Source organism: Rhineura floridana, chromosome 4, assembly GCF_030035675.1.
Source record: "Rhineura floridana isolate rRhiFlo1 chromosome 4, rRhiFlo1.hap2, whole genome shotgun sequence".
In the NCBI taxonomy this organism is placed as follows: Eukaryota; Metazoa; Chordata; class Lepidosauria; order Squamata; family Rhineuridae; genus Rhineura; species Rhineura floridana.
In genome coordinates this window covers 196,967,866-196,982,257 of record NC_084483.1, presented here as the reverse complement: position 1 = coordinate 196,982,257, position 14,392 = coordinate 196,967,866, and the positions used below count along the sequence as shown (strand labels likewise).

General features: G+C 42.8%; 1 protein-coding gene across 3 annotated transcripts in view; it reads left to right on the top strand.

Annotated features, from left to right (window-relative positions):
* EFEMP1 (EGF containing fibulin extracellular matrix protein 1) overlaps nucleotides 1–14,392 on the top strand; it is a 113,694-nt gene that overhangs the window by 17,537 nt on the left and 81,765 nt on the right. For all 3 annotated transcript variants that reach the window (XM_061626476.1, XM_061626478.1, XM_061626479.1), the window contains exon 2: nucleotides 13,399–13,486. In XM_061626476.1, coding sequence (XP_061482460.1) covers nucleotides 13,403–13,486 — 84 coding nt within the window. In that variant the 5' untranslated portion in view covers nucleotides 13,399–13,402. The remainder of the gene's footprint in view (nucleotides 1–13,398; nucleotides 13,487–14,392) is intronic.

The following is a 14,392-nucleotide window of genomic DNA, read 5'->3' as shown; positions in this document are numbered from 1 at the left end:
CATTGCAAACCTATGCCCAAGGGCCTACTCGTTTCTGGTGTCAGCCCTGCTTCCTCCTGACATGTTAGTCTTCTATGACCAGGGAAGTTGTTTTGATTCAATCACTAAATCAACTCGGCAAAGCCCGCAAATGAAGTCAGTGGCGTATATTGTTAGGGATGACAGGGAATTTTCTCAAGCCTTGATATCTTCCAGGGATGACACAAAACAGTTTTTCAGCATCGCAAATTTTGACCGATACTAATACAAACTTATGGTAGGGGGCAGTGTTTAAACCATACTGTATCAGACCATAGATGGCAGTATGTATGTGTAGAATTGTATGTATGAGCAGAGCTTGGAAAAGTTACTTTTTTGAACTACAACTCCCATCAGCCCCAGCCAGCATGGCCACTGGATTGGGCTGATGGGAGTTGTAGTTCATAAAAGTAACTTTTCCAAGCTCTGTGTATGAGTGCTGTCTCATGCACAAAATAAACAAATCCCTGCACATGGAAAGCCATCATTAAAGGGATAATAGATTTAGCTTAGACTTCTCCCTGGTATGCTAGGTTGCCATTCGCAGGGAGATTTTGATGTGTGGAACCGCATCCCATGGAACTGCATGTTTGAACGGGCTGTGAGCTGGCTGGAAGTATGCTGGTAGCAGCAAGTATTAAGAGTAAGGTTCCATCTACACTATACATGTAAAGCAGTATCATGCCACTTTAAACAGCCATGGCTTCCCCAAAGAATCCTGGGAACTGTAGTTTGTTAAGGGTGCTGAGAGTTGTTAGGAGACCTCATCCCCCCAAGCTACAATTCCCAGAGTTCCCTCTCATCACCCTTAACCACTTTTTTAAATGGTATAATAGTGCCTTAACTATATAGTGCAGATGAGGGCTAAGAGCTTGCTGGGTGATCTTTGGCCGGTCACAGTTTCAGCCTAATTTACCTCACAGAGTTATTGTGAGGATAAAATGGGTGGGTGGTAGGGGAGGAAAGAGAACCATGTACACCACCTTGAGCTCCTTGAACGAAAGGTGGAATATAAATGTAATAATCAAAATTTTAAAAAATAATAAAGGGTTGGGAAGAAGCAGTCCCAGAGATTGGCTGGCCAGTGCATCTGCCAAGCTAGGCCCAATTTTAAACATTTTAACAGTGCAGAGACACACATTTGTTTGGATGTAAGGCCTATTGTGGCCAATGGAGATTAGTCCCATATAAGTGTACATGAGATTGCAGCCTCATTTAAAAGCAAATAAAAATGGAGTGTTTTGAGTGGACCTGAAGTCATTTTGACCGTCAAGTTGAAACTTGACAGAATATAGCAAAAGCATATGGTGTTTTGATCCTGTTGCTAGAGAACAGGGGATTTTACATTAGGCAAAATTCATAGTTATTTTATTATAACATCTGTGTCTGTGCGCATCTGTGTATGTTTTCTCCCTCAGCTGCAGAAAGATACTAATACAGGCTTGCAGCATCAATAAACCACAATAAATATCCTCCTAGTTGTCCCAGGGCTCAGTTCTGCCCTCTCTAATCAGGTAATTTCCCCATCATCTCTCGAAGGGTGCAATTTCTTGTCTGGGCTCCTGGTGGGAGGAAGGGCAGGATAGAAATCAAATAATAAATAAACAAATAAATAAATAAATTTGTTTTGTTTTGTTTAAATGCATGCCCATGTGTCAATACTGTATGTGTAAAATGCCTGACTTAAAATACAAAACACAAGCAATAAATAGGGCAAGTTTTCAGCCTGTTTTTGATAATATTACTAAGGTCATTATGGGATATTTTAAAAGGTAACAAATGCTCTTAAAATGTACTGCCCTTTCTTTCTTTCTGCCCCATCTGTACTATATATTTAAATCAGTATTAAACCATTTTAAACAGTCATGGCTTCCCCCAAAGAATCATGGGAACTGTAGTTCAAGGGTGCTGAGAATTGTTCAAAGATCTCTATTCCCCTCACAGAGCTGTAGTTTCCAGAGTTTCCTGGGAAGAGGGATTGATTGTTAAATCCCTCTGGAAATTGTAGTGGTCTCCTAGCAACTCTCAGCACCCTTTACAAACTACGGTTCCCAGGATTCTTTGTGTGAAGCCATGACTATTAAAGTGGTTTAATACTGCTTTAAATATATAGCGCAGCTAGGGCCGAAAGAAAGAAAGAAAGGGCAGTACATTTTAAGAGCATTTGTTACCTTTTTTAATATCTCATAATAACCATAGTAATGTTATCAAGAAACAGGCTGAACACTTCCCTTTTTATTGTTTGTGTTTTGTATATGTCAGCGGATTTACACAAATTGACAACATCACTGGCCAGTTGAACAATATTGTCATTTCATCGGCGATCACTCGTGGCCGAGTCTTCCAGGGTAAGGTCTTTAACAGTGGGTCCATAAGTGACTGTGGAGGCCAATTCTGGATCCACACAGCCTCCCACAGTGAGGACATAGGTTTCCAGATGGAAGATGGTCACGATGAGGATTTGCTTGATGCACCTTCCGCTTAGCTCGTTTGTCCCTTTCACCCTATACTCGTGCTTCTTCAAAGTCCATAGCACCTTTGATAATGGCCAACCTCCAATTGGGACGCTCATGGGCCAAGGCTTCCCAGTTCTCGATGCTCATGTTACATTTTGCATCAAGAGACACTGACTGCAAATGAAGACTCCACATCCCAGAAGAAGGAGGCTGATGCAACCACCGCTCGCGGCAAAAAGAGGAGGGTGCTGGTGGTTGGAGACTCGTTGCTCAGGGGGGTAGAGGCGCCGGTATGCCAGCCAGACAAAATGAATCGGGAAGTCTGTTGTCTCCCTGGGGCGCACATCCGGGACGTCGCTGACAACCTGCCGAGGCTCATTGGAAAACAAGATAGGTACCCCTTTCTCCTCATCCACGTGGGCACAAACGACACAACCAGAAACACCTTGGAACAGATCACCTCGGACTATGAGGCTCTGGGTAGGAAGGTCAAGCATTTGGGGGCACAGGTGGTCTTCTCGTCAATTCTTCCCGTGAAGGGTAGAGGACTACAAAGGGAAAGGAAGATACTGCAGGTCAACGACTGGTTACGCAGATGGTGTCAGCGGGAAAGGTTTGGATTCTGGGACCATGGTCTAAGCTTCTTGGAGGGGGGACTGTTGGCAGGAGAAGGGCTGCACCTCACGAGGACTGGGAAGAATCTCTTTGGCAGAAGTATGGCAAAACTCATCAAGAGGGCTTTAAACTAAAGCCTCTGGGGGATGGAGATGATAGCTTAAATACCGATCCAAAGACAGCGGGTTGTAAACGCGAGGATTTGAAGGGTACAGCAGACACTGGGAGGGAGAAATGGATGCACGGCAAAGCTCACGGTATATTAATGGAGGAATCCAATCGGGACAAAAGAGACTTCTGCTGTCTATATACCAACATGCGGAGCTTGGGAAACAAGCAAGGGGAGCTTGAAGTCTTAGTCCATCAAGGCAAATATGACTTCATAGGGATAACAGAAACTTGGTGGGATGACTCCCATGATTGGAATATAGCCATTCAAGGATATAAACTCTACAGAAAGAATAGAAGCAACAGAAAAGGAGGGGGAGTAGCGTTATACGTCAAAGACAAATACACCTCTATGGAAATCCAAGAGAGCGAACAAAGGGGTCAGGTAGAGACCATTTGGGTAAAAATAAATGGAGAAACAAATAAAACCAACATGGTAGTAGGTGTCTACTACAGACCCCCTGGCCAGGAAGAGGTGGTAGACAAGGCCTTTCTCAAACAAATCTCCGAAATCTCAAGGAGGCAAGAAGTAGTAGTGATGGGGGACTTCAACTACCCGGATATCTGCTGGGAGACAAACTCTGCGAAGCACAAAGCCTCCAACAAATTCCTGATGGGCCTTGCCGATAATTTCCTCTTTCAAAAAGTAGAAGAAGGAACAAGGGGATCGGCAATCCTGGACCTGATCTTAACTAACACGGACGAATTGGTCATGGGAACTAAAGCGGTCGGTACCTTGGGGGAAAGTGACCACATAATGCTGGAATTCGTGATTCTGGGGAAAGCCAAAGAAGAATATAGTCAAATATGGACCTTGGATTTCAGGAAAGCCGATTTTAGCAAGCTCAGGGAAATGATGGGTACGATCCCGTGGCTAGATAGACTAAAGAAAAAAGGAGCCCAAGAAGCGTGGGAGTTCATGAAGAACGTATTACAAAAAGCGCAATCGCAAACAATTCCAAAGAGGAAGAAAAATGGAAGACATTGAAAAAAGCCAATGTGGCTACATGGAAGACTGGTGGAGGAGGTAAAAATAAACAAGAGCATGTATAAAGAATGGAAGGAAGGACGCATCACCAAGGAAGAGTACCGACGAGCAGCTCGGACGTGCAGGAATAGCGTAAGGAAAGCTAAAACCCAGAATGAGCTGAGGCTGGCGAGGGAAGCGAAGGACAACAAAAAGGGGTTTTTCAGATATGTTCGAAGCAAGAGAAAGACCAAGGAAACGGTGGGACTGCTGCTCAATGAGGATGGCAAAATGTTGACAGATAACGAGGAAAAGGCAGAACTGCTCAACACCTATTTTGCCTCCGTTTTCTCCCAAAAAGGGAACAGTGTGCAACTTTGCATCGGTAGCAATCTCAGTAAGTGGTCAGGATTGCAGTTCGAGATTGATAAGGAGATAGTCAGGAAATACCTAGTTAACCTAAATGAGTTCAAATCTCCAGGGCCTGATGAACTGCATCCCAGAGTATTGCCTCTTGCCATCATCTTTGAGAAATCCTGGAGAACGGGAGAGGTGCCGGAGGATTGGAGACGGGCAAACGTCGTCCCGCTCTTTAAAAAGGGTAAAAAAGAAGATCCGGGGAATTACAGGCCGGTCATTCTGACTTCAATACCGGGAAAGATATTAGAACGGATAATAAAAGAGTCCATTGGCAACTATCTAGATGACAATGCTGTGATTAGAAGGAGCCAGCATGGGTTTGTCAAGAAAAAATCCTGTCAAACTAATCTCATCTCTTTTTTTGATCGGGTCACTAGCTTAGTAGATGGTGGAAATGCTGTAGATGTCATCTATCTAGATTTCAGCAAAGCGTTTGACAAAGTCCCCCACGACCTTTTGATTAGCAAACTAGTCAAATGCGGACTAGATGGAAATACTGTCAGGTGGATTCACAACTGGTTGGAAAACCGTACTCAAAGAGTGGTCGTCAGTGGCTCTGCTTCGGACTGGAAGGAGGTCTCAAGTGGAGTGCCACAAGGTTCTGTCCTGGGGCTGATACTCTTCAACATTTTTATCAATGACTTAGATGACAGGGTGGAGGGAAGCCTTATGAAGCTTGCGGATGATACGAAACTGGGAGGGATAGCTAACACAATGGAAGACAGGAATAAAATCCAAAGGGACCTGGATAGACTAGAAAATTGGGCTGAAATTAATAAAATGACATTCAATAAAGACAAATGCAGGATTCTGCATTTAGGCCACAAAAACAAAATGCAGGGGTACAGGATGGGAAATACCTGGCTTAGCAGTAGTGCGTGTAAGAAGGACCTTGGAATTGTAGTGGATCGCAAGTTGAATATGACCCAGCAGTGTGATGCTGCGGCAAAAAAGGCAAACGTGGTTTTGGGCAGCATAAATAGAGCTATAGTTTCCAGGTCGAGGGAAGTAATAGTCCCACTATATTCTGCATTGGTCAGGCCTCATCTGGAATACTGCGTTCAGTTCTGGGCGCCTCGTTTTAAGAAAGATATAGACAAGTTAGAGCGGGTTCAGAAGAGGGCGACGAGGATGATAGCCGGTATGGAGAACAAGTCTTATGAGGAAAGGTTGAAGGAACTTGGCATGTTCAGTCTGGTGAAGAGAAGGCTGAGGGGTGACATGATTGCACTCTTTAAGTACCTGAAGGGCTGTCACATAGAGGAGGGTACAGATTTGTTCTCTGCTGCCCCAGAGGGTAGGACTAGGTCTAATGGTTTTAAGTTGCAGGAGCATAGATTCAGATTGGACATTAGAAGGAACTTCTTGACAGTAAGGGTGGTTCGGCAATGGAACCGACTGCCTAGGGAGGTGGTGGGATCCCCTTCACTGGATGTCTTCAAGCAGAGGCTGGACAGCTATCTGCGGGAGATGCTCTAGCTGTGGATTTCCTGCTGTGAGCAGGGGGTTGGACTCGATGGCCTACAAGGCCCCTTCCAACTCTATGATTCTATGATGATTCTATGATTTTTTTAGATTAGCTTTGAGAACATCTTTAAACCTCTTTTGCTGTCCACCGATATTCCGTTTTCCATCCTTAAGTTGGGAGTAAAGTAGCTGCTTTGGAAGACGGTGATCAGGCATTCGAACAACATGGCCGGTCCAGCAAAGTTGATGTTGGAGGATCATTATTTCAACACTGGTGGTCTTTGCTTCTTCCAATACGCTAACATTAGTCCGCCTATCTTCCCAAGCAATTTGCAGAATTTTCCGGAGGCAGCGTTGGTGGAATCTTTCAAGAAGTTGGGAGTGGCGTTTATAGATGGTCCATGTTTCACAGACGTACAGTAAGGTCGGTAGTACAATGGCTTTGTAAATAAGCATTTTGGTCTCCCTGCAAATATCCCAATCCTCAAACACTCTACGCTTCATTCAGGAGCATGCGGCACTTGCAGAGCTCAGACGATGCTGAATGACAGCTTTTACAGAGAGATGGCTGCCAAGATAGGAAAAGTGATCAACATTCTCCAGCGTCGCACCATTAAGCTGGATTGATGGTGCTACAGAGGGATTGGTTCGCACTTGCTGATAAAGCAGTTTGGTTTTTTTGATGTTAAGTGAGAGGCCAAGCTTTTCATATGATTCTGCAAAGACATTTAGGATAGTTTGAAGATCTTCCTCTGAATGTGCGGAGACTACATTATCATCGGCATATTGAAGTTAAATGGCAGAGGTTGTAATTACCTTACATTCTGCTTTCAGCCTACTGAGATTAAAAAGCTTTCCATCTGTTCGATATGTGATTTCCACGCCAGTGGGAAGCTTCCCCTCAACAAGGTATAGAATCATGGCGATGAAAGTAGCAAATAAGTTTGGAGCAATGACACATCCCTGTTTGACGCCTGATCCCACTTTGAATGGATCACTTTGAGAGCCATTGTTACCCAAATTTGTTGCTGTCATGTTGTCATGGAGGAGTCGCAAAATATTCACAAATTTATCAGGGCATCCAATTTTCAGAAGGATGGTCCAGAGAGCAGTTCGATTTACAGTATCAAAGGCCTTAGTCAGATCAATAAATGCCATATACAGAGGTCGGTTTTGCTCCCTGCATTTTTCTTGAAGCTGTCATGCAGTGAAGATCACGTCCAGTGTCCCCCTGGAAGGACAGAAACCATTTTGGGATTCAGGGAGGATGTCTTCTGAGATAGGTAGGAGGCGACTTGCAAGGATGCCTCCATAGTTCCCACAATCTGTTCCATCACCCTTCTTGATTATGGCATCCCTAAAGTCTCCCGGGATCTCCTCTCTCATCCAGATTTTTTCGATGAGCTTATGAAGTTGTTGTGTAAGTTCAGGCCCACCTTCTTTAAAGACTTCAGCAGGAATCCCATCAGGTCCACTAGCTATGGTATTCTTCATTTGATTAATGGCTTTATTGACTTCATCCAAATTAGGGGATACTGCAAGCTCATCTCTAATTTGTTGTTGTGGGATTTGCGAGAAGACCTCAACAGCCACAATAGAGTTACAATTAAGGAGGTTGTGGTGATGCTCTTTCCAACGCAGTCCAATAGACTCTTTGTCCTTTAGAAGCTTGGTACCATCTATTGAACGTAAGGGATTTGTACCGTAATTTGTTGGTCTGTAGATGGCTTTTGTGGCATTAAAAAAGCCCCGTGCATCATGAGCATCTGCAAAATGCTGGATTTCTTGAGCTTTCTTTATCCACCAGGCATTCTTAAGTTCTCTAGTTCTTCTTTGGACCTCAGCCTTTGCACTGGCATAGATTTTTTTCTTAGCAGTACAGTTAATGTCTTGTTGCCATATCTGGAAGGCTTTCCTTTTCTTGCCAATGATATGTTCAATCTCACTATCATTCTCATCAAACCAGTCCTGATGTTTCTAGTTTGGTATCCAATAGTTTGTTCACATGCTGCAATAATGAAAGTCTTCAGTTTAATCCAGTGTTCCTCAACGTTTTCAGGGAGTTCCATAGGTAGATGTTTCTTGAGAGTTGTTTGAACACAATCTCGCTTAATAGGATCTTGAAGGGCGTGGATGTTCATTTTACGCCTTGGTTTTCTTCCTTGGAGCCTACGTTGAAGAACAATATTAACTGCCATAGTGGATCGAATTAATCGGTGATCTGTCCAGCAGTCATCGGCACTCGTCATGGCCCTGGTGAGGAGTACATCACGACGATCTCTGGCACGGACAATTACGTAATCCAGGAGATGCCAGTGCTTCGACCGAGGGTGCTTCCATGATGTTTTAAATTTATCTTTCTGGCAAAAGAGTGTGTTTGTAATAACAAGATGCAGCCAGTTGAACAATATTATATACAACTATTGGGGCCTAGTTCTTGCTGAGGTAGAAACACCTGTGTCTCTGAGCTCAGTACCTTCAGATTGCAGGTAGGACATGCGTGACTGAAGGTTTCTTCAAACATAAAATTCCCTGCCTATAGAAAACTAGAATCCTAGGGCCTTTTCTCTGACTTTATGTGTGGAGGAAATTGCCTTGGTTTTGTAGAAAGAACAATTTGATCACGTGTCACAGTCTGAAGCAGAGCATGGAAAGTTCATTTTTAAAAGGGAGTAGTTCTAGTTCAAGTTCCATGTATCTAAAAAGGAACTGATTCCAGTTCATGTTCACCCATTTAGAAAACAAACTAATTTGGTTCACATTTAGTTCACTGTTCACATTCATCCAAAGTTTCCTCAGCAATTATTTTTCAGCATTTTGAACATTACAAGCCACTGTGCTGAAGTATTGTTATTAAGTGCCTTCAAGTCAATTTCGACTTATGGACACCCTACGAATCAGCGACCTCCAATCACATCTGTCGTGAACCACCCTGTTCAGATCTTGTAAGTTCAAGTGTGTGGTTTCCTTTATGGAATCAACCCATCTCTTGTTTGGCCTTCCTCTTTTTCTACTCTTTTCTGTTTTTCCCAGCATTATTGTCTTTTCTAATGAATCATGTCTTCTCATTATGTGTCCAAAGTAGGATAACCCCAGTTTCATCATTTCAGCTTCTAGTGATAGTTCCTGTTTAATTTGTTCTAACACCCCAATATTTGTCTTTTTCGTAGTCCTTGTTATGCACAAAGCTCTCCTCTAACACCACATTTCAAATGAATTGATTTATCTGCTTTTTTCACTGTCCAACTTTCACATCCATACATAGAGTTCAGAAATACCATGGTCTGAATGATCCTGACTTTAGTGTTCAGTGATACATCTTTGCCTTTGATGACCTTTCTAGTTCTCTCATAGCTGCCCTCCCCAGTCCTAGCCTTCTTCTGATTTCTTGACTATTGTCTCCATTTTGGTTAATGACTGTGCTAAGGTATTGATAATCCTTGACAAGTTCAATGTCCTCGTTGACAACTTTAAAGTTACACAAATTTTCTGTTGTAGTTACTTAAGTCTTCTTGACTTTCAGCTGTAGTCCTGCTTTTGTGTTTTCCTCTTTAACTTTCATCAGCATTTGTTTCAAATCATTACTGCTTTTGGCTAGTAGTATGGTATCGTCTGCATATCTTAAACTATTGATATTTCTCCCTCCAGTTTTCACACCTCCTTCATCTTGGTCCAATCCTGCTTTCCGTTTGATATGTTCTGCATTAAACAAATAGGGTGATAAAATACACCTCTGTCTTACACCCTTTCCGATTGGGAACCAATTGGTTTCTCCACATTCTGTCCTCACAGTAGCCTCTTGTCCAGAGTATAGGTTGCACATCAGGACAATCAGATGCTGTGGCACCCCTATTTGTTTTATGGAAAATAAAAAGCATTCCATAGTTTTTCATGATCTACACAATTAAAGGCTTTGCTGTAATCTATAAAGCACAGGGTGATTTCCTTCTGAAATTCCTTGATTTGTTCCATTATCCAATGTATGTTTGCAATACATTGGTGCCTCTTCCCTTTCTAAATTCAGCTTGGACATCTGGCATTTCTCGCTCCATATATGGTAAGAGCCTTTGTTGTAAAATCTTGAGCGTTACTTTACTTGCATGGGATATTAAGGCAATAGTTCGATAATGACTGCATTTCCTGGGATCCCCTTTTTTTAGAATTGGAATGTATATTAAACACTTCCAGTGTGTGGGCCATTGTTTTATTTTCCATATTTCTTGACAGATTTTTGTGAAAATTTGGACAGATTCAGTCTCAATAACTTGTAGCAACTCTATGGGTATGCCATCTGTTCCTGGTGATTTGTTTCTTCCAAGTATTTTAAGAGCAGCTTTCACCTCGCATTCTAAAATTTCTGGTTCTTCATCATAACGTTCTTCTGTGAATGAACCTGTCATCCTGTCATCTCTTTTATATAGTTCTTCATTGTATTGCTTCCACCTTCCTTTTATTTTATCTTGGTCAGTCAGTGTGTTTCCCTGTTGATTATTCAAATTAAGATGGTCCGCCCCCAGAGACTACTGGAATCCATTGGGTTCCTGAATGCCCTGGAGGAGTTCCCAGTAGATAGAGCAGGTGACCCTGCTGAAGCCCTTGTCACGCTGTGGAATAGCGAGGTACATCAGGCTCTTGTCACAATTGCCCCCGAGCGCCCTCTCCAGCATTGTGGAGCCCAGTTCGCACCTTGGTACACCAGTGAGCTAAGGGCAATTAAACAGGCTGGATGACGGTTAAAGCGCAAGTGGCGAAAGACATGCTGTGAGGCATCATTACCCTGCCTACTGTGTGGCGGTGAGGGCAGTGAAGAAGTCCCACTTCTCTGCCTGTATTGCATCCTCAAGTAGCCGTCCAGTGGAGCTTTTCCGTATTGTCAGGGATCTGTTGACTTAAGTTCCAGGAAGTGGAGTTTTAGATCCTTCAGAGGCCCACTGTGAATTGTTTGCAAGACACTTTGAGGGTAAAATTGCTTGCCTCCGTAGCAGTCTTGATGCCCCATCCACATCTACTGTAGTCCCCAATGAGGTGTCCAGTGCAATGTCTGCTGCAACTTCTTGGGAACGGTTTCAGTTGACGCGGCCTGATAAGTTAGACAAGGTGCCACCACCCACGATAGCAGTTAGGGGTTGACACACACCCCATCTGCATGCGTGCAGCATGCTCACACGGCAATGTGGGAGGTGGAGTGGTCAGGCCTATTTAAGCCTGCACTGGCTGCATGAGTGGGGGGTGTTGGGGAGCATTGCAGACCTGTGCCTCAAGGCCCACTCATGCCTGGCCTCTCACATTCCTCTTCTTCTGTGTTTGCCATTGGAGCATAGTCTTGGATGATGGTTATGTTAATAGGTTTCCTGTTAAGTCTCATTGATATCACTCACTCAGACCTTGCGTTATAGCTCCTAATTGCTTTTGCTACATCACTTCTCACTATTAAAGCAACCCCATTTTTTCTTAATTTCTCATTTCCAGCATATCCAGTTGCCTGATTGCAAGTGTCCTATTCCCATCCATTTTAATTCACTCTCACCAAGTATTGTAATGTTGATGCATTCTATTTCTTGCTTGACAACTTTCCTTGGTCCATGCTTCTCACATTCTATGTTCTACATCATACAACTCAAGACTCTCCTTTCATATCTGTGTACAACAGCCTCTGGGCTTCCATTTGGCTTTGACCCAGTGGTATCATTAGTCATAGCGCTACTCGAACTTGTCAGTTGTTCTTCCCCAGTAGCTCAGTGAGTGCCTTCTGACCTGCGGTTCTCCTCTTTCAGCACTGTCTCATTTTGCATTTTAGATACTCTGTTTATAGGGTTTTTATGGTAAGAGGTATTCAGACTTTGGTTTATTGCCTTTCTCTGAGTTTGGATGCATCATAGTCTGGTGTCTCAGCTTTGACCATTCTGCCTTGGGTAACCCTGCTAGGAGTCTAGCCTCTTGGTCTAGACTCCTGATGACATTGCTTTCAGTTTCTTCAACACTCTCAAACCCCCTCTCCACGTTAAGGTGTGCATCCTACAGGAGGGTGCTGAAGTATGAATTACACTTGAGAAGACTAAGGAAACCTCAAAATACACAGAGAAAAATGTTAATTGCTTATCTCCCCCCCCCAAACAATTATGATCTTTAGGTTTCAAGGGCCAAAGAGTCTAAAGCATAAAAAACACATGTAGGAAAATGAAGATGAACCAGAAATCATTCACAGGTCCACCCCCAAACAAACTTAATTCACACTCAGTTCACCTGGCAATTATGGAAATTACTTTAAAGTGTAGTTCAGATATTTTTGAACTAATTCAGTGAACTTTATTAAACGGAACTAGTTCGTTCCAAGCATGGTCTGAAATGGTACACCCCACACAGGTTCACCACCACAGTGAAATCTAGGGCTCTGTTAGGCCTCCTGTCTCAGGCTGCGTACACCCTTTTGTAGCACAAAAATGTAATTTTTCTTAATACAGCATGGTTCATGCTCGTCCTCAACATGCTGCTTTCATTCTAGATTGATTGTAGATCCTGCCAACCAGATGGGTGGGTGTGGTTACTTGATACATGTTTGAAAACCCTCCCTTTACATCCTGGAAAACAAAACAGGATAACAGTTATTTCTACTTGTTCTTACCAGTCTTGATTATTACATGAAATATGTATTATCTGCTCTGTTGTTTCTCTCTTAGTGTTTTGTTACTTGTTTTAAATCCTTATGTTTGCACTGAATTGCATTCAAAACTCAGTAAAAATATTACTTTTTAAAAGCACTCCCTTGATTAGATTACATGTTTTCCCCTTGTGATCTTAGTATATAAGAACATAAGAACATAAGAAGAGCCTGCTGGATCAGGCCAGTGGCCCATCTAGTCCAGCATCCTGTTCTCACAGTGGCCAACCAGGTGCCTGGTTCACCCATGTCATTGCAAAGGTGTAGATACACCCCTCATTGCTGAGACCAACTACATCTGTTTTCAAATGGACACCCTGTGGGATAATACACAATCAATCTCCATTAAGCTTTTAATTTGGGAATAGAACCAGTTTATCAAGAAGTGTTTTCCGAGACAAAAAAACATGCAATAGATCTAGACTGTGTGTGGACTAGGTAGGAAAAACAAGAAGTCAGCCTCCATTGATTCTAGAATAAAATGTTGTGTGTATGCAACCTTAGACTCATCTTTTCAGAGGTCTGAGAAATAAAGGGTGGGTTGCCTATCTATCTATTTTATCTAATCTATCTAATCTAATCTATCATTTATTCAAAACTTTTTAAAAACCCATTTTCTTTCTTTTGAGATCCATGATGGTGGTGTTCACAGTCCTTGCTGCATTGATGCTTGCTACAGTATACTCACAAGAAGTGGAAGAAACCATAACATACACGGTAAGGTCAAGAAGGAGGGAGAAATGTTGTATGTTACACGGTTTTCAGAGCAATCCTACAGACTCATCAGAAGTTAATAGCGCCAGAATCCATCTGAGGGCCAAACTATGCATGAGGTTAAAATGGGTTTTTAGATTGCATGGATGGGGAATCTGTGGCCTTCCAGATGTTGATGGACTACCACTCCTATCATCCCTGGCCATTGGCCATGTTGGGTGGGGCTGAGGGGAGTTGATGTCCAACAGCATCTGGAGGGTCACAGGTTCCGTACTCCTTGTTATGTTGAGTGTGCAGGAGGAGGGGTTAAATGCTGGTTGCATCAGCTGGGAGGGTGGGACACTGATAATTAATGGGATCAGAGCAGGGATGAAGGGGAAGATTTAACCCTTTCCTCTTTTGCTGTGCTCCCGAAACTGGAGCTTGCTTTGGGGGAAAATCGTCCACTGGCACCCATCAGAGATCCCCCTCCACACAAAGCAAAAAATCGTTTCAGGAGAGGGGTTTTCCTCAAGACCCAGGATGGAAGGAAAGTTTTAAATACCCCTTGCATTTCTCCTCTGATAATGATAATAATAATAATAATAATAATAATAATAATAATAATAATAATAATAATAATAATAATAATAATAATAATACTTTAATTTATAGGCCGCCTATCTAGCCAATGGCCACTCTAGGCGGCTTACAATAAAACATGATAAAATACAATAAACAATATAGCCAGTATAGTATAATACAAAAATTACAGTATTTAGTAGATTGTTTTTACAGTTCTAGGACTAGTTCACCTTGGAAGTCTCAAAGGTCGTAAAGGCCTGATGGAATAGCCAAGTTTTCAGACCCCGGCGAAATATATCTAGGGAAGGGGCATGACGAAGATCCATTGGGAGGGAGTTCCAGATC